Source organism: Diabrotica virgifera, chromosome 2 (assembly GCF_917563875.1).
Source record: "Diabrotica virgifera virgifera chromosome 2, PGI_DIABVI_V3a".
NCBI classification, from domain to species: domain Eukaryota; kingdom Metazoa; phylum Arthropoda; class Insecta; order Coleoptera; family Chrysomelidae; genus Diabrotica; species Diabrotica virgifera.
The window spans coordinates 188,539,900-188,564,669 of NC_065444.1; the positions used below are offsets into that span (position 1 = coordinate 188,539,900).

The 24,770-nt window shown below is 34.3% G+C and overlaps 1 protein-coding gene across 2 annotated transcripts in view; it reads right to left on the reverse strand.

Annotated features, from left to right (window-relative positions):
- The window catches only part of LOC114326786 (5-hydroxytryptamine receptor 1-like), a 2,054,074-nt gene that overhangs the window by 447,514 nt on the left and 1,581,790 nt on the right, over positions 1-24,770 (reverse strand). For both annotated transcript variants that reach the window (XM_050642977.1, XM_050642978.1), the window contains one exon: positions 12,868-13,204. In XM_050642977.1, coding sequence (XP_050498934.1) covers positions 12,868-12,901 — 34 coding nt within the window. In that variant the 5' untranslated portion in view covers positions 12,902-13,204. The remainder of the gene's footprint in view (positions 1-12,867; positions 13,205-24,770) is intronic.

A 24,770-nucleotide genomic window follows, 5' to 3' on the forward strand; every position in this document is an offset into this window, starting at 1 on the left:
TATACTTTTCTTAAGTAAAATTTTTAATTGCCTTGTAAAACCAGAAAATATTTTCCAATTTAAAACGAATTTATTTATTCAAGTTTTATAAGGTTTTCCCCTTACAAAAAAAAAACGCATATAAATGTATTTTTTCTAATTTGTAGTTGACGTGGGGGCAGAAAATATTTTTTTATTTCAACGCAATTTTACTAAAGTACTAAATAGTGAGTTAGGTAACTTTTGTGAAATATTACTTTTCTATGGCAAAAAAAATTTTTTCGCCTTTTTCGATGCACCCTACTGGACACAGGTCGGTGCTGCTATATGTAGTAGAGGGCTTCAGCGCTTGGAAGCCTTCGAAATGTGGCTTTATCGCTGTTTCCTAAAGATACCATGGACGGCGAAAGTCAGAAATGTAGATGTAGGTACCGTAAATAAGGGTTACTTTGGCCCTGGGGTCCTTCTTTGGCCCAAATTAAAAATAAAATAAAACGTTTTCAAAGTATCTCGAGAGAGTAGATTTTAAGCCGATGTGGGTAGTTTCCGATGGAGTGCAGACTTGCGCAACTCGTAACGACCTTCAAATGTTTCACGTATCGCCTCCTAGAACCAGCATGAGTACTTTTGATGTTGTATGTGCAACAAGTGATTTTTTAACGTCTAAAACTTTTAGCTGCAAAGACCGTTTTACGTCTGTTACAATGTTGGTGAGTACTTTTTTAACATCAGAATTTAATACTTAATGCAGTGGAATGGTTATAATTTGCATTATTCTCAGCTTTTTTATTTTAAAATTCAATAATAAAACCAGTTCAGATAACCTCAAAAATATGACCTTCTTTGACCCAACTTATATTTGGGCCAAAGTAGGTCTGATGTTTGTTTTATTTGTTTTATTTTTTCATTATTACCTACCTACTGCTTTAAATCAACATTCTGGGTGTTCTTTTATTGAATAAATTTATTTTTAGATTACCTACGGAAGATGCCCTATAACTACAAGCGCCAACCAGGAAGCCGGAGTTATGCCGACTACAGTCAAGATCATCTCCAAAACTGTTTAGAAGCAATCAGATCTGGTGAAATGACACAAAGGCAAGCCGCAGATATTTTTAAAATACCACGAAGCACTATTAAAAACAAACTAAAAAATCTGTTTTCGAGCTCACCGGGTCATCCCAAAGTTTTTACCCAAGAAGAAGAGTTAGAATTTGCTAGTCACATCGACAAAATGTCGACCAAGTCTTTCTTAAAAAGGCATCCTCAGCTCACAGTCAGGTTTGCATCAAATATAAAAAGAAATCGTGCTCAGATTGATAGAAAAATAATCTCAGAATACTTCGATCACTTAAAAGAAGTAGTTGAGAATGTACTGCCTCAAAACATCTATAACTACGACGAAACATGCATGTCTGACGATCCAGGCAGGAAGAAAGTAATCTGTCGTAGGGGTTCAAAGTACCCAGAGCGTATCATGAATTCGACTAAGTCCAACATTAGCGTTATGTTTTGTGGTAATGCCAATGGTACCTCTGTGCCACCTTATATTATTTATAAGGCTGAACATTTGTGGACCACATGGTTGGAAGGTGGCCCCGAAGGAGCGCATTACAACAGGACAAAACAAGGTTGGATCGACGGAGCAACATTTGAAGATTGGTTTGCTACACATCTTCTTCCAATCTTAAAGAAACAAGAAGGTAATAAAGTAGTTATCGGTTATAATCTTAGCTCACATGTAAGCTTAAACGTGGTCAGTCTTTGCGAAGAGAACAATATCCAATTCGTATGCTTGCCTCCAAACTCCTCGCACCTAACACAACCACTTGATCTGGCCTATTTTAGACCTCTCAAAAGTAAGTGGCGACAGATTCTTACCGAATGGAAACAGTCTGATAGTGGCAAAACTGTTGCCACATTACCAAAAGATATTTTTCCAAGATTGTTGAAAAAATCTTTGGATAAGTTGGAGCTTCATCAAAAGGAAAACTTAAAGTCTGGTTTTAAAAAGGCCGGCATACATCCCTTAGACAAAGAAGAAGTATTGAAGCTCTTACCTTCCAACAATGTGACAATTAATTTGGAATTGGTAGGACAAACATTTATTCGCCATTTGGAACAGAAAAGGCAAGAAGTTGTTAAACCCCGATGAATAAAACGAAAAAAATAGACGTTCCTGCTGGTAAAAGCATAACAGCTAACGATATTATTCAGTATCAAGAACACCAAATGAATCAAAAAGGTCAAAAGAATAAAGAAAAAAAGATGGAAAACTAGAAGGAAAAAAGAGAAAAAGAAAGGAAAAAACTTGAAAAAAAGCGACAGACGGTTTTAGAAAAGAAACAAGAAGTTAAGAGACAAAAGAGAAAAATGAATAAAAAAGACATGGAACTTTCGACTTCGGAAGAAGATAGTGACAATTACAGTGTCGTTTCATCCGGTCATAGTGACATGGTTCTTTCAACGGACGAAGAAGAGGAAATTAAAACAATCAGTGGTCTCCAGGTAAATCACACAAATGTCGATATAGTTGCATCTACTTCTTTCAGTGCCAAAAAACCCCAGGAACAAAACGAAGAAGAAGAATAAAGTCAAATCTGCAAAAAGGAAACTTCGTTGTTGTTGAATGGAATAAGCTACTGTTCCCTGGGATTGCTGTGAATGTGTCAGAAGAAGGTGCTGTTGTTGAATGCATGGAACGTACCAATAAGTGTTGGAAGTGGCCAAAGAAAAGGACTCTTTGTTTTACAAATGAAGCGCTATTAAGAAAAAGATCCAACCTCCAAAACTGTTAAAAAGAGGACTATTTTCCATCAGTAATTTGTGAAAAACATGAATTGTTTGCTAAAGCTTCATTTTTGTACCTTTTCTAAAAAAAACATAATTCGAAATATATTTTTCTGTCATATAAATATACTGAATAAATAAACCCATGTCTTTCTTTGACCCTAACTATTTATATAATGCTTTAAAGTAGGTAATATCATATTGGGCCAAAGTAACCCTAACGTAAGGCTAACATTGGCCCAGGTAAAAAATTTAAAAAAGTTTATATATTTTTTAAAAAAACACTAAAATGCTTTATGCATGTTATTTAAGATAGTTTAATTATGTAAAACAGATGAATACAGCTTAGTAGTAGAAAAATGCTAAGATTTATTGAGAGTTGATTTAAAAGGTTTTAATAAATGGGCCAAAGTAGCCCGAGTTTACGGTACTTAAAAGAATCAACCAAGAACGCCAACTTTTCGAAACCATCAAGAAAATGATGTAGGTCTGGGCTTCGATTTTTGACCCTTCGCTTCGTTATCGAACATATTCACTTCGTATACTAAACAGATACGAAACGAATACGTTCGATAACGAAGCGAAGGTTCAAAAATCGAGGCTCTGGGTCACATCATGCGAAACGACAAATACTAGTTATTTCATGTTATAATCGAGGGTAAAATTGAAGGCAAGAGCGAAATGGGACGCAAGAAAATGTTCTGACCTCGAAACATAAGGCAATGGATTAACGACATTTAATCTCTGACACATATTGCAAGAAACAGAGAGTTAATGGAAAATGTGATCGCTAACATCCATTAGTGGATTTGTATCTGAAGAAGAAGAGGCAAAATAATATATTTTTTTCCATACTGAAGGGTTCGCCAGTAAGTTAGACATAGTTTTTATGGTACACAAAATTTTTTTTTTTTTTTTTTTTTTTTTTTTATTTAATGTTGTAATATTTACAATCTGTCCTCAACTGAGAACAATAGGTAAATTATTTGACAAAAATTGAAAATTTTGACCTGTAGAGGGAGATCCAGTGATCACCCTCTTTACATAAATTAAATTAAAACAAATTAAAATAAGTTTAGTTATCACAGATTATTCGAATCTTCTTGCTAGATCCACTACTTTGAATCTCTTCAGGCGTCGTACATCATTGTGGTCATCAGTAAGGTTGCTGGCTAACTCATTTGGATGAGATTCTAGTCTCTTGGAATATTTTTTGTAATATTCCGTTATTACTGTTTTTATGGATGGCACATTGAGGTCTTGCTCTATCACATAGTTTGGCACGTACCAAGGGGCATTCAGCATTGTTCTAAGGACTTTGTTCTGGAATCTCTGCAATATTTCTAGGTTAGTTTGACTGGCTGTCCCCCAAAGTTGGATACCATAGGTCCACACTGGTTTTAATATAGTTTTATATATCAGCAGTTTGTTTTCAAGTGATAGTTGAGATTTACGACCGATGATCCAGTACATTTCTCGAAATTTTATTCCTAGTTGTTTTCTTTTTGTAAAAATGTGTTTTTGCCAAGTTAATCTCCTATCAAGATGGATTCCTAGGTACTTGACAGTATCGGTTTGTGGGAGTTGAGTTTCATTTAGTGTTACAGATGGACATGTTTGTCTTCTCATGGTGAAGGTTACGTGGATGGATTTACTCTCATTCGCCTTTATCTTCCATTTTTTAAGCCATATTTGTATATTATTAAGGTCTTTCTGAAGGGTTCTGGATGCTGTATTTGGATCATGGTGAGAGGCTAGTACAGCAGTGTCATCAGCAAAAGTTGCACACGTTGTTTTGTTACTTGTGGGTAGGTCAGCAGTGTAGAGCAAGTACAATATCGGTCCCAAGACACTTCCTTGTGGCACTCCGGCTTTTATTGGTCTTAGGCTTGTGTATTCATTATCCTGCTTGACTAGGAAATGTCGGTTGGAAATATAGCTTTTTAGGATTTGATAAAAAGGATGAGGAAGGTTTTTCTTTAGTTTAAAGAGCATACCAGCATGCCATACCTTGTCGAAGGCCTGACCAATGTCCAGGAATGCAGCAGAACAATACCTTTTATTTTCTAGATCACTTCTGATGTGTTTTACCAGTCTATGTACCTGTTCTATCGTTCCGTGTTGTGTTCTGAACCCAAATTGGTGTTGGGGAATTAGTTTCCTTTCTTCTATAACTGGGGATAATTGTTTAAGGAGAAGTTTTTCCAAAATTTTTGATAGAACAGGTAGCAGGCTTATTGGTCTGTATGAAGTCACCTGAGTTTTATTTTTCCCTGGCTTAGGTATGAGAATAATTTGAGCAACTTTCCATTGTTCTGGGTAGTAACCTAGCCTAAATATTGCATTAAATACTTGCGTTATCATTTTCAGACCTTTGCATGTCAATTGCTGCAGTACTTTCCCGTTGATCAGGTCATACCCTGGAGCTTTTTTTGGACTGATTTCATGCTGGATCATATTTCTAACTTCTTTAGTGGTGATTTTTTGTATAGGTAAATCCATCTGGTAGGGCGATTCCAGGAAGTCATTTATTTCTTCCTCTGTGTCACCATCTTCCATGGGATGTGGCTGGAATACATTAGTGAGGTGATTTGCAAATGCTTCGGCTTTTTCTTTATTATTTCTACACCAGTTTCCCTCTTGGTTTCGTATTGGTGGTATTTGTTGTTTCGGGTGTTTGATTTTTCTCGTGGCCTTCCAAAGGGTATATTCACTATCTGCGTTTGCTGATAAACCTGTAAGATATTCTTGTATTTTGTTATTTTTGATATTATGCAATTGTAGTTTAATTTCCTTGGTGATTTTATTTAATTTCGCCTTGTTCTCATGTGTTCTTTTTCTTCGCCACTCTTCCTTTATTTTTCTCTTTCTAGCAATCATTTCCTTTATTACAGTTGGGCAATTCTCTTTCAATTCTGTTTGGTAGCAGTCAGGGGTAGCATACCAAGCAGCTTCTTGTATAGATTTCTGAAGATTTTCTACTGCTGCGTAGATGTCACTTTCTGTTTTCAATGGGATGTTTATGTCAATTAGTTCATCTAGTTTAGTCTTGAAAATGCTCCAGTCTGTTTTGTTACTGTATAGTGATGGTTGTTTAGTACTGTTCGTTATTTGTGCATACCATGTCGCGATTACGCTAGAGTGGTCAGAGGGTAGATCGTAACAAGATTCTACTTTTGCCAATTTAACATTAATTCCTTTAACAATGTAAAAGTCGAGTAGATCAGGTATTTTTGCATTGTCGGTAGGCCAGTAAGTTGGTTCCCTTGTGGTGAGGTAATTTGCATTGGTCGCATTTATAGCTTTAAGAAGTTCTCTGCCTTTTGTGGTAATAATTCTGGATCCCCAGGTAGTATGCTTAGAATTAAAATCTCCTCCTGCTATAAATCTATTTCCTAATGTTTTAAAGAAATTTTCAAACTGTTCCGTTTTGTTATTGTGCTTTGGCGGACAGTATATAGCTGATACTGTTAGTGGGCCTAGTTGATCTTCCACAACAATGCTGGTGGCCTGTAGATAGTCGCATTCATGTTTTTGTATTTCGTAGTGCTTTAGTTTATTACTAACTATTATTGCAGTACCTCCATGTGCTTTTTCGTTGGGATGTTGCGTATGATAAGTTGTAAATCGTGGAATATTGATGTGGTTTTTGGATGTAAAATGAGTTTCTGTAATCAGCATTATGTCAATTTTTTGTGTGTTAATAAATAGTTTTAATTCTTCTACATGTTGACTTAAGCCATTGGCGTTCCATAATACTAGCTTTAGTAACTGAGTCATTTCTGGTTGAGAATCATGGTCAGGAGGTTGAGCATAGTGCTCATTTGTTCCGTCAGTTTTTTTAACATGTCTTTCAGTTCTGACATGTCTGTGTGGTTATTAGTTTGATTTGGTATATGTTGTGTAGTAGTTTGGTTGGAGGCTTGCTGGTTAACTGCTTGCGTTGCTTGTGCGTATGTTATTCCAGGTTGCACATAGTTGACTGTTGTAGTTCTATCTTGGTTTGTCCTCGCGTTGTGTCGTCTCAAGTTAGGGAATTTAAGTTTTTGTAATTGTTTGTGAACTTCACACCCTCTATAATTTGCGGGGTGATTTTCACCACAGTTAGCACATTTAACATTACTGTCTCTGGTTTTCCTTGGACATTCTTTAGTGTAATGAGGTTCTGCGCATTTGACACAGCACGGTTGTTTATTGCAGAAGTTTTTTGTGTGGTTGTATTTTTGACATCTACTACATTGCGGAATTATTCTCTTGACATGCGGTGCTTCGAATTCTACTATGGAATGCATTACTTGTTTAATGTTATAGATGTCCTTGTTATTATCTTTTGTTTCTAGATCAATGTAGAACATAGGCAGCGATTTTTTAGTTTGGTTGTGTAGTATATTCCATATATTTATAACATTATGGTTTTTGGTTTTAAGATCTTCTTTTATCTCTTCTAAATTTGTCGTGGGGTGCATGCCTTTAAGAACCACTCGGTAGTGTCTTTCACTTTTAGGTTTATAAGTGTGGAAGTCCGTGTTTTTTGTTTTTAGAGCATTTATTATGGCGGTGTATGCTTTGTCTGATTTTGGTTGAATTTTTGTTTGTTCGCTGTTGATAGCTTTAGTGATAAAATCATTTTCTGCTACTTGTTGCAATAGATCGATAAGAGGCTTGCAGATCTGCACGCCTGATACAAATATTGGAGGTGGTTTTGGTTTTGCATCTGTATTTTTAACTGTGTCTTCCAAATTGTCACTTTCATCTATTGAACTTAGTGCTTCAAATTGATTTTGTGTTGTTATAGGTTTACTTAACCAGTACTCACCAAGTTTTGTTTGTCTTTTGTTACTTCTAGGCATTTCTGGACTGCTTCTTAATCTTTTTCCGGTAACCTCATTCCATTGCTGTTCTTCAATACTGGCTGTTTGTTCATTTGTTTGGTTTATTTGTAGTGAATCATTAGGTTGTTGGGAACAAGTGGGAATTTGTATAGGATTTTGGATCATTGGAGCCATGGTTTTTACATTTTGTTCATAATTTGGTTGGGAATAAAAGCCTGTTGAAAAGTTGTTCATGTTACCTGCTCGGTTGATACGCCACTGGAATCATTGCTGACGATAACTCGCTGCTAACAGCTTTCAATGAGCCAATGTTCTTTTACTTATTAACGTTAAAAATTAAAATGTTATTAATAAAATATAAACACTCGTAAAATCCGCAATAACTAATTGCTTTGTTTAAAAACTTTAAATACATTCACGAATTTTTAGACACAATGTACACAAAATAAACAAAATATATTAAACAGTATATTAATACAATTTTAGAAAGAATGCGCTGTCTTAAGTAGGTCTTAAGATAAACTTGGAAAAAACAAAATAATGACGAATATACCGAACATTAAAAAAATAACGTTGAATGACATAGATTTAGAAACAGTAAGCAAATACATCTACCTGGGACAGATAATGGAAGTTAACAAAGAAAATCAAACTGCCGAAATTACCTGAAGAATAAGGTTAGCGTGGGCAGGATTTGGAAAACTGAGTTGGATCTTAAAAAACACTAAAATAGAACAATATTAATTTGAGAACCAGAGTTTACGATCAGTGTATCCTACCTATACTTACGTATGGTTCACAGACGTGGGCACTCACCAAGGCCAATATGGATAAAATAGTAAAGGCACAGAGAGCGACGGAAAGATTAATGCTCGGGGTGAGGCTCATAGACAAAAAAACAAATAAATGGATTAGAAGCAAAACCAAAGTAAAAGAGGCAGGGGAACATGCTGCCAATTAAAATGGAGCTATGCAGGACACAATGCCCGACCGAAGGATAAAATATGGAATCACGAAATACAACAATGGAGACCGTGGTTAGGAATAAGAAGTAGAGGAAGGCCACAAATGAGATGGGCTGATGAGATAAAGAAGTTTGGAGGACACAACTGGAAACAGGTGGCGGAAAATAGACAACACTGGATTGAATTGGGGGAGGCATATGTCCAAAGTTGGATTACTGATGGCTGAAGAAGAAGAAGAAGTGCTGTCTTAGTTTAATAAAAACCAATGAGCATAGGTATTATAATCCTGAATGTGCAAGCGTTAATCGATGATAATAAGGAGAAAATTATTTTAATCCATTACCAAAAGGACACAAATATATGCATAGTACATTTTAATGCAAATATTGAAGAAAAAAAAAATGAAATGTTTAAGCCATTAGTGTGCAGTGAGAGTAAAGGTAACGGGCAAAGACTAGTAAACTTAGCAACAATAGAAAGGTTCTCTGTTATAAGCACAAAGTTTGTACATAAAGACATTCATAAGGATTCATGGCCACATCCAAATAGTAACTACATAATATCAGTCAAATAGTTCTAATAAGTTTGAATAAGCACCATGTGATTATTCACAAAGAAAATGAGCATATGTTAATAGATATAATAAGATCTTACAGAGGGGCAAATGTAGATACAGTCGGAAAAATAAAAGAATACCCATGAACGAACATATAAAACACGCTATATTTTCCTGTCACCGTGTCACAAAGAAAATTTCCCAGCGCAAGTACATGTAATAATAATTACTACATGTACTTGCGCTGGCCAATTTTTTGTGTAACACGATGAAAGAAAAATACAGCGTGTTTTATATGTTCGTTCATGGGTATTCTTTCATTTTTCCTACTATAGTTGTTGTTATCTGCTGCTAATCACAAACTTTATTATTTGAAATAAAAAAAAAATAAAAGCAGCTTAACCCTAGAAGCAAATTTAAATACACAACAGTTTCGAGAAGAAGATTGTAGACGATTGACATTGGATTATTGATGAAAAGGGAAGACACAAAAAAGGTTCGTCATTAATAAAATGGCAGACAGAAACGTAATTCCGTGAAAAACAAAATGAACTAGAGGTATTGGATTTTTACAAGAGATGTGACATTGTAAATAAAACGTAGTAGGCCTGCATCCCGCGTACCAAAAAAATTTTTTATAGCAAGCTGAAAATTTGTTAATAGCTTAACGGTGTCTAGTCTGACAAAGTTTGATGTATCGGAACATTGGGACAGGGGAAGTTTTAATTGTGGAATGTGATTTAATTGTGGAACTTGTCATCCTGACAAGTTTATGATTGTGAAAACTAGCAGGTTATTTTTAAGTTTATTCAATAGCAAACTTTATGTAGTATATGAAAAAATGTTTGTCCGAAAAATATGTTGATCATTAAGTCCGACATGTAGAACATGTCAAATAACAGGAAATATGTTGGTGATAAATAGCAGTCTGATTTTGCATGACAGTTTAATGAAAGGGTTACGAATCAATTGAAATTTCTGTCCGAGAAAATACATAGGACGTTTTCGTAGTCTAACGTTCGAAACCTGTAACCTGTTCCACAATAATTAAAACTTCCCCTGTTCCAGTGTTTCCGTACATCAAAATTTTCCGACTAGACACCATTAAGCTGCTAACAAATTTTCAGCTTGCTATTAATAAACTTTTTTTGGCACGCGGGATCCAGTCCTATAAACTTATATCCTGCATCGGCATTACTTATAACTCTTGTCAAATTCCGTTACCTCTAATATCGAGTGGTTTTGAACGTGATGCTAATTCATGAAGGTTAACGAATTAACGATTCTCTGACCCCATGTGGTCTGGCATTGTCTTGTAAAAAAATCGGGTTTTGAATAGTATTGTCCAGATATGTTAAGGCTCTACTCAGTCCTTAGCTAAATATACCGTCTAGATGTTATATTGATTCTGATGAAAATTAATAGTAATCTGCTCCCATAAACCATAGCACTCCATACCATAACTCTTACGGTATGGTGAACGTGCCGCTGTGTTTAACTGTGACTAAAGGTAGACTTCCGCACCAAGCGACCGAGACAGGAGACCGCGACAGGCGACAGATAGGTCGCGAATTGACGATAGTTGGTCGCTGGTCTCGGTCGCGGGCTGCAGAACTACCCTGATATAATTGCATTGAGAGCAGTCGTGGGGAGACCTCGCCTATCTGTCGCCTGTCGCGGTCTCCTGTCTCGGTGGCTTGGTGCGGAAGTCTACCTTTACGTCTTTCATTAAGTCGCCTTTTCACTCTTGCTCGACCATCGAACTTCCCCAGACTGAAGCGGGAAGTCGAATTCTTCCCGTCGGGACTTCATCGACCATTCCCTTACAGGAAAACGACGCCATGATGGGTTTCTACGCTGATTTCATCTTTTTTCCGGTGAATTACTGTAAGAGGTAAGTGAATTTCTTTGTATAGATGATAATTTATGAGTAATGCCAACTATTTTTCCTTATTTACCATCATATTTTGTACCATCATATATGTACGTTGTTGTACAGTTCTATATACAAGCTAATTCAAAACATTTCTCGAGAAGAAACAATGCCAGATGAATGGAATGAAGGGGTTATAGGAAACACCCGATTAAGGATAAAGGAGACTTTCGTGAGGTTCGAGAAAAAAGCAAAGAATATGGGGCTCCTAATCAACTAAAATAAGACGAAATATATATATATATATATATATATATATATATATATATATATATATATATATATATATATATATATATGAGCCGAAATAATCAAAACAGAGACAGAATCGGTCAGAACATCACCATAGATGACTTTAAATTTGTAGCATTACAAATTTCAACAATTAAACAGTAGGATACAGGTCGTTAACAGATATCTTTTTTCCCTCCAAAACCTTTTAAGATCAAAACAACTAACAAAATATACGAAGATATAAGTAGTGTTTAAAACGATCATACGACCAGTTGTGATACATGGTAGCGAAACGTGGACGGTAACAAAGGCAAACGAAGACATACTACGTGTTTGGGAAAGAAAAATCGTAAGGAAGATCTTTGGGCCTGTGCTTATGAAGCATCAGGACAATATAGGATAAGAACTAAGAAAGAGCTCAAAGAACTTTATATTACTAAGACGCAAATAATCACAAATAAAGGCTAATATTTCTAATAATAAATTTGTAAATTGTAATTGCCTAAATCGTAATATTGTTGTTGTTGGAATGAATATTGAGCAGACTGCATCTTATAAGTACTTGGGACATGAAATTCGGTTGGGAAGATATTACCCGACATGTGAACTCCCACGTCGCATATGATTAGCCTGGGCACTGTTTGGTAAACTGAATTATGTATATAAATCGGACGTACCCATATTCCTGAAAAGGAAAATCTTTGACCAGTATATGTTGCCTGTACTCACTTATGGAGCGGAAGCATTCACAAAATAGGTAGTGGACAAGATTCGCATAACTCAGAGGGCTATGGAGCACCAGATATTGGGTGTCTCCCTTAAAGACCGAATCCCAAACGAAAAAATAGGTCGTAGAACCAAAACAACAGACGTCGAAAAAATCGCGTCGTTAAAGTGTAATTGGGCAGGGCACATCGCTAGATTGTCAGACAACCGATAGACGAAACCTATTGTCGAGTGGAGGCCACGAGAAGAAACATGTTATCGGTAACTGGATGTAAGACGCAAAAACAGCGACAGATGCAAATAGCTAGGGAGACCTATGTCCAGCAATGAACGCGTACGGGTTGATGATGATGAAAACCTGAATAGACCTGTAGAAGGTAGTGCAGGGTTCCACAGTTAACTGTATAATTCGGAACTAGAATCAAAAATGGATAAGAGACATATACAAAAACCTAATTGGTTACAGTTCGATCAGTTTACAACAGACGGCTTCCAAAAAAGAACATAGATTTGAGGGCAAGGAAATAGTTTTAGAGCAAAAGCTCCATCCTTATGACCGAAAAAATGACAAAAAATATTTTTTAAATTCTTCTATCCCACCCAAGGGACCGCAAATGTTCAGATACAATTAGCGTCTCTTTGCAAAGACAATGAAGTCGACTTTGCGAAGTAACAAGACATTTACTCAACACATACACTACACATTACACTGGGTACCTGATTAGAAAAATCTACTGTACCATGCCAATGACCATTAGTTTTCGAGGCAATAAACTAAATAATTATTTTTCCTTTAATAACTAAATTCAGACAAATATTTATTAATGCAAGAAATATTTCCGAAGAACTTACCGTGAAAACCTTCACGCCATTGTTGAATATGCATCAGTGTCCTTAGTTATCCTTAAGTTTCAAAACAATCTCGACTCGGAATATATTCATATCAAAAATTAAAACTCTAGAAGCCGTCTATTTTTAACTCAACGACTTCATAATTTATTTGAATTTTTTTCGTATTTATTTCCTAAAAGTCGCCGGGAAATTTCTTTCGTTTTTTTATTTTCTTAATACTCTGGTCGTTCTACGTAGCTTACGTTCCGTGCCTTAGTGTCTCCTTCGTGTTCTATGATTAATTACAGCGATATCTTCCTGGCAGGCGTGTTTAAGAAAAGCGGTGTAGAGGTTTTCCCTGAAAAGAATTCAATTTGTTAATGAAATTAAATTTAAGTGTGTTAAAAATATGAATTAGACTTGTAGGATTTCATTTTATATCCGCTCTAAGAGCATATGAGATTTATTAATAATGAGAACAATTGTGACACATTACTAATTGCTTTTCATTTTACGCCTAATCACAAGAGTGGGCGCGCAGCGGCACTTAATGCCTCAAGCAGAAAAACGTATAAATTAAATTCAAAAGATATATATTTATCCTTAATATAAATAATAATAAATTTGACATAGGTAGTTAAAATAAATCTTTTATTTTAAAAAAGTACAAAAATAAAATAATATTCTACAACATAATAATATACTGCATTTAATAATACAAGGCCAGGTAGACGGAATAAGCGGGCCAGGTCGAAGAAGAACGTCATGGCTTAAAATCCTGAGAGAATGGTTTAACAGATCATCTGCATGCCTTTTTCAAGTTGCCGTCAACAAAATTACTATAGCCAATTAAATAGCCGACGTTCGATAACGCTCGATAATCGAGCACGGCACATGAAGAAGAAGAAGACAACATAATAAATCTTTCTCCTAATTTGAATTTTGTCGAGTTAATTTTGCTGATACTTTAAATCCAGGAAAAACTTTTATTATATTTTTGCAATGCTTTTACCTGATTCAACGTGATTCAAATTTTGAAATTTGAAAAAAAAATTTTTTGCATTTTTACCTACGCGGGGTGCGGTATCAATTCGCTTCTAGGATATGAATCAAAAACTTCAATAACACTTATTTCTATTTTTATCAGAATAACTGCCCCAGCACTACCTACTTAAATTGATCTATTTTGAATTTCGCGCCAACCCCCGACCTAACGCTGCAACCAAAGAGCTATAACCTGTCACAGCAGTCGACCTTCACTCTCCCACTCAATTTCAATTATAAGTAAGTAGAACACAAAACAATATTAGCTAGAATTATTATACTTTTCCACGATAAGTATATAACATTATTGAAACCATATGAAGGCAGGAAGGACGAAGACGGTTACAAAAAGAAGCTATTAAAGTTAGGTGAGGAGAGCAAGAAATTGTTTGATATTGCAACTTGTAAATGTTTAGAGTTCAGAGATTGCAACTGTCCTAGAAACCGAAAGATTCCAATACCAGAACGAAATTTCTTAATCGACCAAGGAACTGACCATAAAATAATGATTAATAGTTTAGATCGTGAAGCGACCAAAAAAATTGAGATGGATTTACATAGATTACACCAACAAGAGCAACGTGAAGAACAGTCTTGCAAATAGGGGTGGAATCCATTCCTAGTACTTCTAGATTACCTACAACTTCAAAGATACGACCGAATGTTTAACAGCCAGATACATTAAAAAAAAGCGGTGAAATTGAGGACTTCCAATCGCAATAGATTTTTTCCACTTCTTCATTCACAATGAATGATGTCACATTTCCAGTTGTTGCTAGAACATTAGATCGTCATGGGGTTTCAGATCGTGCTGGAGTAGCAATCATTTCTGCAGCTTTCCACGACATTGGTCTCATTACTGAAAACGATTCATCACGGGTTATAGCCAGAAATAGAGTTCGAAAAGCTCGTTCTAAAGCTAGGACTACTTTGTAACTCTATTCTGACATTTCTTTCCTCGAACTCTATCGATTTAAATCAAATAATGACTGTTGGTTGTGATGGGACTGTCGTTAAACAAGGAAACAAAGGTGGCGTTATTCGTTTATCGGAAGTCAAGTTTCCACCTCCACTCCAATGGTCCATATTCCAACTACACGTCAATGAACTGACATTGCGTCATCTTTTTCAACATCTAGATGGCACTAGAAGTGGACCAAAAGGTTTCACAAGTCCCATTGGCAAGGCAGTTACTAACTGCGAAGTATTACCCATTGTTCCGTTCCATTGTTCCGATATTACCAAATCGATACAGGATTTTAGCACCGATTAACTATATCTACTACAAATATGTCAGTATATCACACTAGATGGTTGACAATGGTTAATCGGATATTGAGATTATATGTCTCAAGCCAAACGCCGTCAGAAAAGTTAATTATACTAAACACATTTATTTTAACGGTCTATGCTCCTATGTGGTTCAGGATCAAGACTAGGCCTATTTGTATTTTTGGTGCCAAACATTTATTTGATACGATAAAACTGTCGCGCTATTTGCCAAACCACTTGAAGAATGTTATTGTCCCAGTCATACAGAAAAATGCATTCTTTGGACATTCAGAGAATCTACTACATATTAGGAATGTTAGCCGACAACAGAGAAGTTGCACTCCGCAGAATATTGAAGATCAGAGAGACATCATACATAGGCGCCTTACATATTTTCCAAGTACCTACTTTAAATATGGATGCTGATGATTACATCGATATGATAGATTGGAAAACCAAGACAGAACCTCCACTTACGAAGAATTTAAGTACCGAAAGGATATCTCAGGCCATCATAGGCCATCACGGAAAAATTCCGTGTCACACACAATCCTCTGAAGGGTGTGTCAAATTAGTTACAGAAGCAAGTGCTGCCCACTGTGGGTCACGGAGGAGAGGCGGATTCATTAAGAATAAGCTCAAATCATGCCTTTAGATGCCTAGATTTGATACTAAGAAAGACTATCGTTCACAATGAGTTTTTATGTTATTCTTAAATTTGTAAGCATATTTTTTTTACTTTATATTGACTAGTTTCTTTTTTTTCTTCATATTATAGTCCTAATAGCTTAAATAAACGAATAAAACATTATCGTTGACTCTAGTTGACTATATCGAATTTTTTTTAGAAAAAAATTTTTTTTACACACTTTCAAAATTTCAATCACCGTGGGGCACTTTTCAGACTGAAAATACGAAAAAATGTAATCTAAGTTTTTCATTCGAAAATGAAAGACGCATCAATTCCGCACCCCGCGAAAATGAAATTCGAAAAAATAAATTTGCGCTCCACCCTAATGTAGAATCAATAAAAAATATGAAAAAAATATTTTTAAGAAACGCTTTTCTTTAGTTACGAGTGACTAAAATGAAACATATTATAAAAAAATCAACCAAAAAGCAAAAATAAAAAAAATTAAAAAAATGTAACACAATCGCCAAAGAAAAGCGTGGCGCGTCTTCATCGAATAAACGGTTTTCGCACCACGCTTTTCTTTAAAGAATGTGTTGGATTTTTTCATTTTTTTTTTGCTTTTTAGTTGATTTTTTTATAATATGTTTAATTCTAGTCACTCGTAACTAATGAAAAGCGTTTCTTAAAAATGTTTTTTTCGTATTCTTGTATTTCTTATTTTTAGTCTTACACTTTTCAAACATTAAAATATATCGCCATGTTTATTAAAATACGTATAAAACATATGATGTCCAAACATGAAAAGTAGTCGGAATCGGCAAAAAAATTGAAACTTTATTGTTTATTTATGAAGCATAACGTGTAAACAATTATTAACGTAAAAAGTGAAATTATGTATAGTTCATATAATTAGCTACAATATGTAAAAGTTTCAAGTTTCTTCATTGTAAAAACAAGAGAATTTAAGCGTTTTCCGTTAAAATCGTTTTTTATTTAACACATTCGCGGTCGTGACTGCATATGAAGTCATTTACTCCATAAGAATACGTGTATAATATGACAGCGTGTCCGCGAATGTGTTAAACAATTAATAAACAAAAAAATTTTTTTTATTTATTCGTGTATTGTTTCCGCGAATGCATATGCAAATTTTTAGACATTTGCATTGAAGAAAGGGCAGTCAAATTAACGTCCAAAGATTTGACCCAAGCGATTGAACTAAAGAAAATCGTTTAATTAATTAATACGACAAAACGAATTCTAATGTTAATTCTAATGTTAATTGTAGCACAAAACGTCTCTACCAGTGGTTTTTCTAAGACTACGATAAAAACACGAATTTTTTAAATTCGAGTTTTGGTTGAAGTTTTGTTTCGTATCGTATTGAAATTTGACACGAATAAACGCCGATTTATATACTGGGTTGGGCTAAAGAATGGAACCAAGCAAATATCTTTGAAACGAAAAGAACAATCTTTTGAAACTTTGCATGCAAGTACAGTGACGCAAAACGCATCTGTTGCTATACTTTTTGTTACTAGTTCACTTCCGGTTTCACCGGAAATACCCTTAACTTATTTATTTTAAATGGGACACCCTGTATATTTTTGCAGATTTTGAAAGAACTTATTATTTTTAATTCATACATACCAAATTTAGAAGAAAAAAATAGTTAAAAAGTGTCTGTAGATAATTTTTTGTATTAAAAATAAACGAGTACTATTGTCCATATTATAGACTAAAACTATTGTTGTATTTATTTGAATTTAGCATAGTAGGTAACTGTTACTGAACTAATTGACAGAAATAAGTTCTATTCAAAATGGTTCATTTAAGTGAAAGAGATCGCATTGAAATATTATATTGGTCATGGTGATCGTGTTAGAACTCATGACGAGGTGTGTAATATTTTTAATGAATTGAACGAAGTTATTAAACAAATATTGCAATTGATTTAGAGGAATCACCTCAAACTATCATTTTCAACATTTTAAATGATTTTTTTTTTATTTTTATTATCGTTGGTCTAACGTAAATAAATTAACCTATTTTTTAACTGTAAAGAGATTTATTTCTTGTTTTAATAGTTTTTTCTTCCAAACTTGGTATTTATGAATTACAAATAAAAAGTTCTTTCAAAATTTGCAAAAATATACAGGGTGTCCCATTTAAAGTAAATAAGTTAAGGGTATTTCCGGTGAAACCGGAAGTGAACTAGTAACAAAAAGTATAGCAACAGATGCGTTTTGCGTCACTGTACTTGCATGCAAAGTTTCAAAAATATTGGTCTTTTCGTTTCAAAGATATTTGCTTGGTTCCATTCTTTAGCCCAACTCATAAACAAATGTATGAACGTTCAAAATTTGAAATTTTATTGTTTATTTATGAAGCATAACGTAAACAATTAACGTAAAAAGTGAAATTATGTATTGTTCATATCATTAGCTACAATCCGTAAAAGTTTCAATTTTCTACATTGTAAAAAACAAAAGAATTTAAGCATTTTCCATTAAAATCGTTTTTTTTATTTAAACAATTAATAAACACAAAAAAAAATTTATTGACTATTGGTGTATTGTTCCCGCGAATGCATAAGTCTGCAAATTTTCATTCATTTGCATTTAAGAAAAGTCAGTCAAATTAACGTCGAAAGATTTTATGCCAACTATTGAAGTAAAGAAAAGCGTTTAATAATAATCAGACTCACGTATTTCTATAGAGTCCCCGTTGTAGTATGATCAACCAATTCTTGTAACTGGGTGACCGGCAAATATTTTTTAGAATATTTATTCCTGAAAGGAAAAATCGTAGGTACTATACAATGTGTCAATTTAAAAAGGTGACACCCTCTATAATTTGGTCCCTATAGAAAATCTTATTTTTGTAGGTTCTTTCTCCTATCGGAGGTTGGCTATTATCACAGCTATCCGTACCTTATTGGAGGCTGCTCTGAAAAGATCTATTGAACTGTAACTATGCCACTCTCTTAGGTATCTCAGCCAGGAAATTTTTCTTTTACCTATGGATCTTTTACCCTTAATTTTGATTTTTCTTGTTTCGATAATCTTTATAATCTTGCCGTCTTGTTGTCACCTTCTTAACACTTCAGTTAGAATATATATTTTTCTACATTTTAATTAATGCTAAGACACAAAACCAATTTCCGTTCTCTTGAATAATGGATCTTGCCATCTCGTCTCGATTACAGCGCTCTGGAGTCACATAGATAGGTGCTATAAAAATATTTCTTCCTGCTGCCGCTCTCGAAATGCATAAAAATCAGTAAAAAGAAAAGAACACCGTTTTAATTCTCTCATTTGTCTTGCTTTTTGTGTTTTTCCACATCGCCGTAACCAATAAATTTAAATGGGTTTGTATGCAGATATTCAACTGAAGGTTGTAAAAGTAAAGAGCAGTTTTTATTTTTACATTAAAGAATCGAAAGAGTTATACATATAAAAACTTGGTAGACACATAGGCGTAACCAGGATAATCCTAAGGGGGGTAACAACTACTGGAAAGGGGGGGTTACAACTACTGGAAGGTCTCCGAGGGGTATGGTGTTAAGGGTATAGAGCTCAAAATACATCCCAATGGGGGGGGGTTTAACCCCCAAGACCCCCCTGTTTACGCCTATGGGTAGACGTGGTTACCAACATGAGAAAACGGTCTGATCTTTTACGGTCACCTAAAATGTATGAATTCTCACACAGAGTTAAGGGAACGACTTTTTAAACAGCTTTAGAAAGTGGGAGATCACAAATTTTAGAGCCAATATTATAGTCGTTTGGAGACTAGACACCTAAGAACTCGTACTTAGAGAGAGAAAAATTCAATTGAAATTGCCTATAAATTATAGCCAAATTGTGGTATGTACAAAAATGTTCCTTGTGTGTTTAGTACAACCGATATTTGGGTGATGACCATGTCCATCTCAATGTCTCTCTAACATTTTAAAAGTTATTTGCAGTATTTTTATTCAGAAATAGTTTTTAATACTATTTGTTCTTGGTAAAAGGAATGTCCTAGGGTGATGTCCATCTCAATGTATATCTAACATTTTTAAAGTTATTTGCAGTATTTTTATTCAGAAATAGTTTTTAATATTATGTGTTCTTAGTAAAAGGAACAAGACTATTTAGAAAAACTTCTGTCTTGGCTGAATATATTCAGAAACCAATTGATTTCGATGACGAAGAAGAAGATTTGAATGAAGTAGATGAAGTTGAAATGGACTTTTCTGATAATACGGAGCAGAAAATTTCTGATTTAGAAGAAAATAATATGCCTGAATTTCCTACTCCTACATTTATTGGCAAAGACAACACACTATGGGCCAACACCTTTACCCAAGTACGGTAGAACTAGGGTAGAAAACCTCATAAAACTTCTGCCTGCTACACAAATGTAACTAAATAATTGAAACCGGAGTTAGAAATTTGGAACCACTTTTTTGTGGTACCATGTTGAATAGAATTCTCGAGTGCACAAACAAACACATTCAGTTAAACCGGGAACACTATCAACGTGAAAGATATGCCAAAAACACAGATTTAACCTTTAACTACACGCGCTGGCGTATTTTGTACGCCAGATATAAGAATTCTACTGCAAATATATTTAAAAATTTAATTTTTGACCTCTCTCTAACCTATCACTGGAATGTGCTTTACAATTTGGTTTTAGTTTCGTTATAATCGGCTTTCTGGGAAGATCGTAATTTACAGTTTATTATTTGTTGTTTCCGGTGGTGGATAATATACGCCACGATTATATTAATATAAGTAGTAATATAAGTACATATTTCAATTGTTCTTTAGTCATTATGGCACAAACTATATTTGTCTTTATAAACAATACTTTTACTCCTGTAAAATATCACATTTAAAAAAAAATTATTAGTAATTTTATTTATCATGGAATCCAGTTATTTTATGATTCCAGTTATATATCCCAATTGGCTTACTGAGAAGGAACTCCAAGTATTCACTGATACCGAATAAGGTTTATAACTAACAACTAAGTGTATTTTTTCAAAAAAAAAAAAATAAATCCGCTGTTTTTAAGTGTATTTTCCTGTGGCGTATAAAGTACGCCACGCGTGTAGTTATGCTATAACTTGATGCGCGGGTAGTTAAAGGTTAATAGAAATCAAGACTGTGATTGGGTTATTATAATATGTATTTAGCAAGAGTTTTCAAATCTAGTCGATTAAACTGTGACAAATAAGGGACAAAAAACTGGCGTTTTGTAGGTCCACACGCGAGATATTATGTTTTAAAGTGGACGCGAGCACCGAAAGGTTAAAACAAAATACCTCTAGAGTGGCTGTTTGAGCAAGTGCAGTTGTTTAACCCGTAAGTACTAACACCCCGTCTCTCAGACAGCATCGCTTTTCAAAAGTGGGATATTTCCCTTCCTAGAAAATTTTGAAGGTCACCCGTTTATGACTTTTCAAGTTGGGTTGTTTTTAGTAGTATTGAATTCGACAATATGAGGCAGGTTTTTATTTGAAAGATATTTAGGCTCAAAGTGTGATTTCCGTCTAATAGACGGAGTGTTAGTGTTTGTGCCCAGTTCGTCATTACATATAATGTGCCGCAGTTCGTCAAAAAACATCAAATAAAGGAATAAAGACCCTAAGGAGACTCCTTTAACATGATTTGATGAGGTTGAAGACGACATAAGCGAAGTGGAATCAATTTGTGATGAGAATGTTGCCACTGACTACCATTGCTACACTGTACTAATTATAGTACCTGTCAGTTTTTTTTGTTTTAACATTTTTTAAAAACCTTTTTATTTTCACTTTTATTACTCTTTGTTTAACTCGATTATAAATTTTTATTAAGATTCTTTAATTTGTTTATTTTTTATCACACTTTTTTTCAGGAGTAAAAAGGTACACAAACAATCCTTCCATTCTTGTTATAATGTTTTTTATTTTAATAAATACAGAAAAACTAGATTAATTACTGTGTTTTTTAGATAATCAATACTTTCAGTAAGTCACCGAGATTTTTTTTGCATTAAAATATTTAACAAAAACAAAAATTGCGAGAGAAGGTTCCCAATAGGAAGACGATCAGTGGGAAGACCACGAAAACGATGGAACGACAACTTACTAGAGGCACATTATAAAAACAGGCGTTTTATTTCTGGGGTGTACTGATGCCGAGAAATCGCTTAAATGTATATTGACGGAAAACTTGAGTTAAAAACAACAGCTTGCTCACAGCGTGCACGCAGCTTGAAAACACGCGAATGTACATCGAGCCTTAGATAGGCCAATGTATTTCTTATGGACGATAGAAGCACGCCGATGCCACGCCGCCGCCGTAGTGATTACAATGAATCGTATATCGGCACTCAAGTAGCCGCTCGTGCCCGAGAGGTTTGGCAACACGGATCTCCATAAGCGCAATATTCTGTTCTTAACTTGTTGAAACAAAGTACATATAGCTGTTTATTGGATGAAAATGATTGGATAGGTAATTCAGCATTTTAACAATTACAAAAAACAAGGGGTGCCCGATCTAATTTTGTTCTGGCTATAATTAATAGTAGGGGAGAAAAGTATGCTAAATGTGCAGTCACTCGAGCGTTATGGGAACTTATTGGGTTGTGAAGAGTAGGTCCTAAAACCAAAAAAAGTTAAGCAAAGTTTTCCATTTTAGTGGGCGCTTGCCATTTTTAATTTAATTTTCCATTTTCAACAATCGTTTTTTCCGATTATAACACCATCTATCCATAATTAAAAAAAAGTTTCGAATAAAAGTTACTTATTTTTACGTAAGGAATCCAAATCTGCAATAAAAAATGGGGGCTCCTATTTAAGATTTTAAAGTAACTCCCCATCCCACCTCCGTGGGGGGTCGTGTTTGATGCCATTCGATAGATTTTTCAAAAATATTGAATAAGTTATTTTACAGTTTTCGATCTGATGCTTATTTCGCGGGATTCGTATTTAAAATATTAAATTTACCCCCACACCTCTACTTGGGAAGTCGTGTTTGGTATCATTCGATAGATTTTTAAAAAATATTAAGCACATACTTTTTAGTTTTTCGATCTGTCATTCATTTTGCGAAATATTCGCTTTGTTCTTGTGAAACTTTGGGACTCACCCGTTTCCTTATGCCCGGCTCGAATCGTCAGATTTGTGAAATATACACTCTTTTGCATGTACTTAACTTACCTTATCTTAATATCACAATTTTGACTTTTTTAAGAACAGATTTTTTTTCGGGCCTCCTTAACGAACCCCCTGTGTTAAGAGCCAATATGTGGTAGAGGTACATCTGCAGGGTGCCCGATTTCTCCCCATATGATAATCTGACGCGCTCGAATAACTGCAAAAATCCCCGCTTGGGCTCCCCTACCATAATTAATAATTCAAAAATTACTTATTTTTATTAATAAAAAATGAACTTGTGCATATTATGTTATTTCAGATTTATTTGCTTATTCCAAACAATAAAGGTATAAGGTATTTTAACCTTTTGATCGTTTTCGAGTTATAAAAAATATAAAAAAAGAACGAAAGATGCCGATTTTCAAGGCTCAAAATTGCAAGTAAAAAATATAATTTTTGTAATCATCAGTACCTAACTTCAACTTCAAGCCTTCTTCAATCAGGTCACGATATTTATGAATTTTAGCTATTTTTTTTTAAATCATATTTTTTTAATTGTTAATGACGAAGGATCTTTATGGGGAGACGGGCATTAACAACTAAAAAACAATGTTTCCAAATTAAATCAGTCCAAAGTACTTATCAAGAACTGATAGAATAAGTTTTGAACTTATGGTGCCACCAAAGCACTGCATGTAAAAATAAATAATAATTTTAATGATTGAAGTATGATAATTACTTCAAAAAAAATATTTATCTTTGGAAAATTTTTGGAACCAAAAATATTGAAAAATTTTTAAAGTACCAAGCCATCATAAACATGCCTTTGTTTATTTACTCCACCACTGGCATTTATATATTCTTAAGCAACTTTTTCTCGTAAATATTTTATACAGCTTCCGGGATCTACAGTCACAACCTCTTGCGCTGTGTTAATTATTCATTATCAAATTTATCCATGCAGTTACGTCTATGGTCTTGGTCTCCTTGGTTCTTGTTCGTAGGAAATTTTCATTTAAGAGAATCGATTTTCCTATATTTGGAATTCCTGTGTGATATCAAGAATTGATGAGGGTTTTGAATTGTTTACAGGATAGGGAAGTGGAAAGAAAAGTACATTTTATGTATAGATAAGGCAAATTGATGGAAGTTTATGTCTGTCGATAATGTGTTAATTATTGTTTCCCGATATTTGTTGAAAATTTGAGTGTTTTGAAAATCCCAGTAGGCCTAATCCACGAAAAATTTGGAGACAAAATAATATTATCTATTTGTATTAGGGCAGTCAATGAGGTTATTTGGCTCCGAATTCCATCCTACTACAACGATTTACTTGATATTTTCACAGTGAGTAGAGAATAGCTCAAGAAATAAGGTCTACCTTATGCCGATGTGTGCTATAGAACCCAATTTTAAGCAAAAACTGTTCTATAAGTTTTTTCTGAAAACTTATTGAATTATTCGTGGTTGAAAATTAACCGTTTTCATTGAAAAATTATACCTTTTCGGACGGTTTTCTGTAAATTCCTCAAAAACTATGCATCTAACGAAAAAAACTATATACAATATTTCTGTAGCCTATAAAAATACAAAGATTTTCGTACCTTCATAAATCTTCTAGTTATAACATAAAAAGAAATATGGTAAGTCAGAAGAGTTTGTGGTGCATGCTCAAATCGGTTTATTCAACTTAAAATAAAAGAGAAACGGTTGATTTTAGGTGTATAATGTTACTAATACATTTTGTAGTTACTGAAAAGACCTTTAAAATGGGCAATATTAAATGTCGATTACATTCAAACTAAGCGAGATATGCGGCAAGAAAAATACATGAATAAT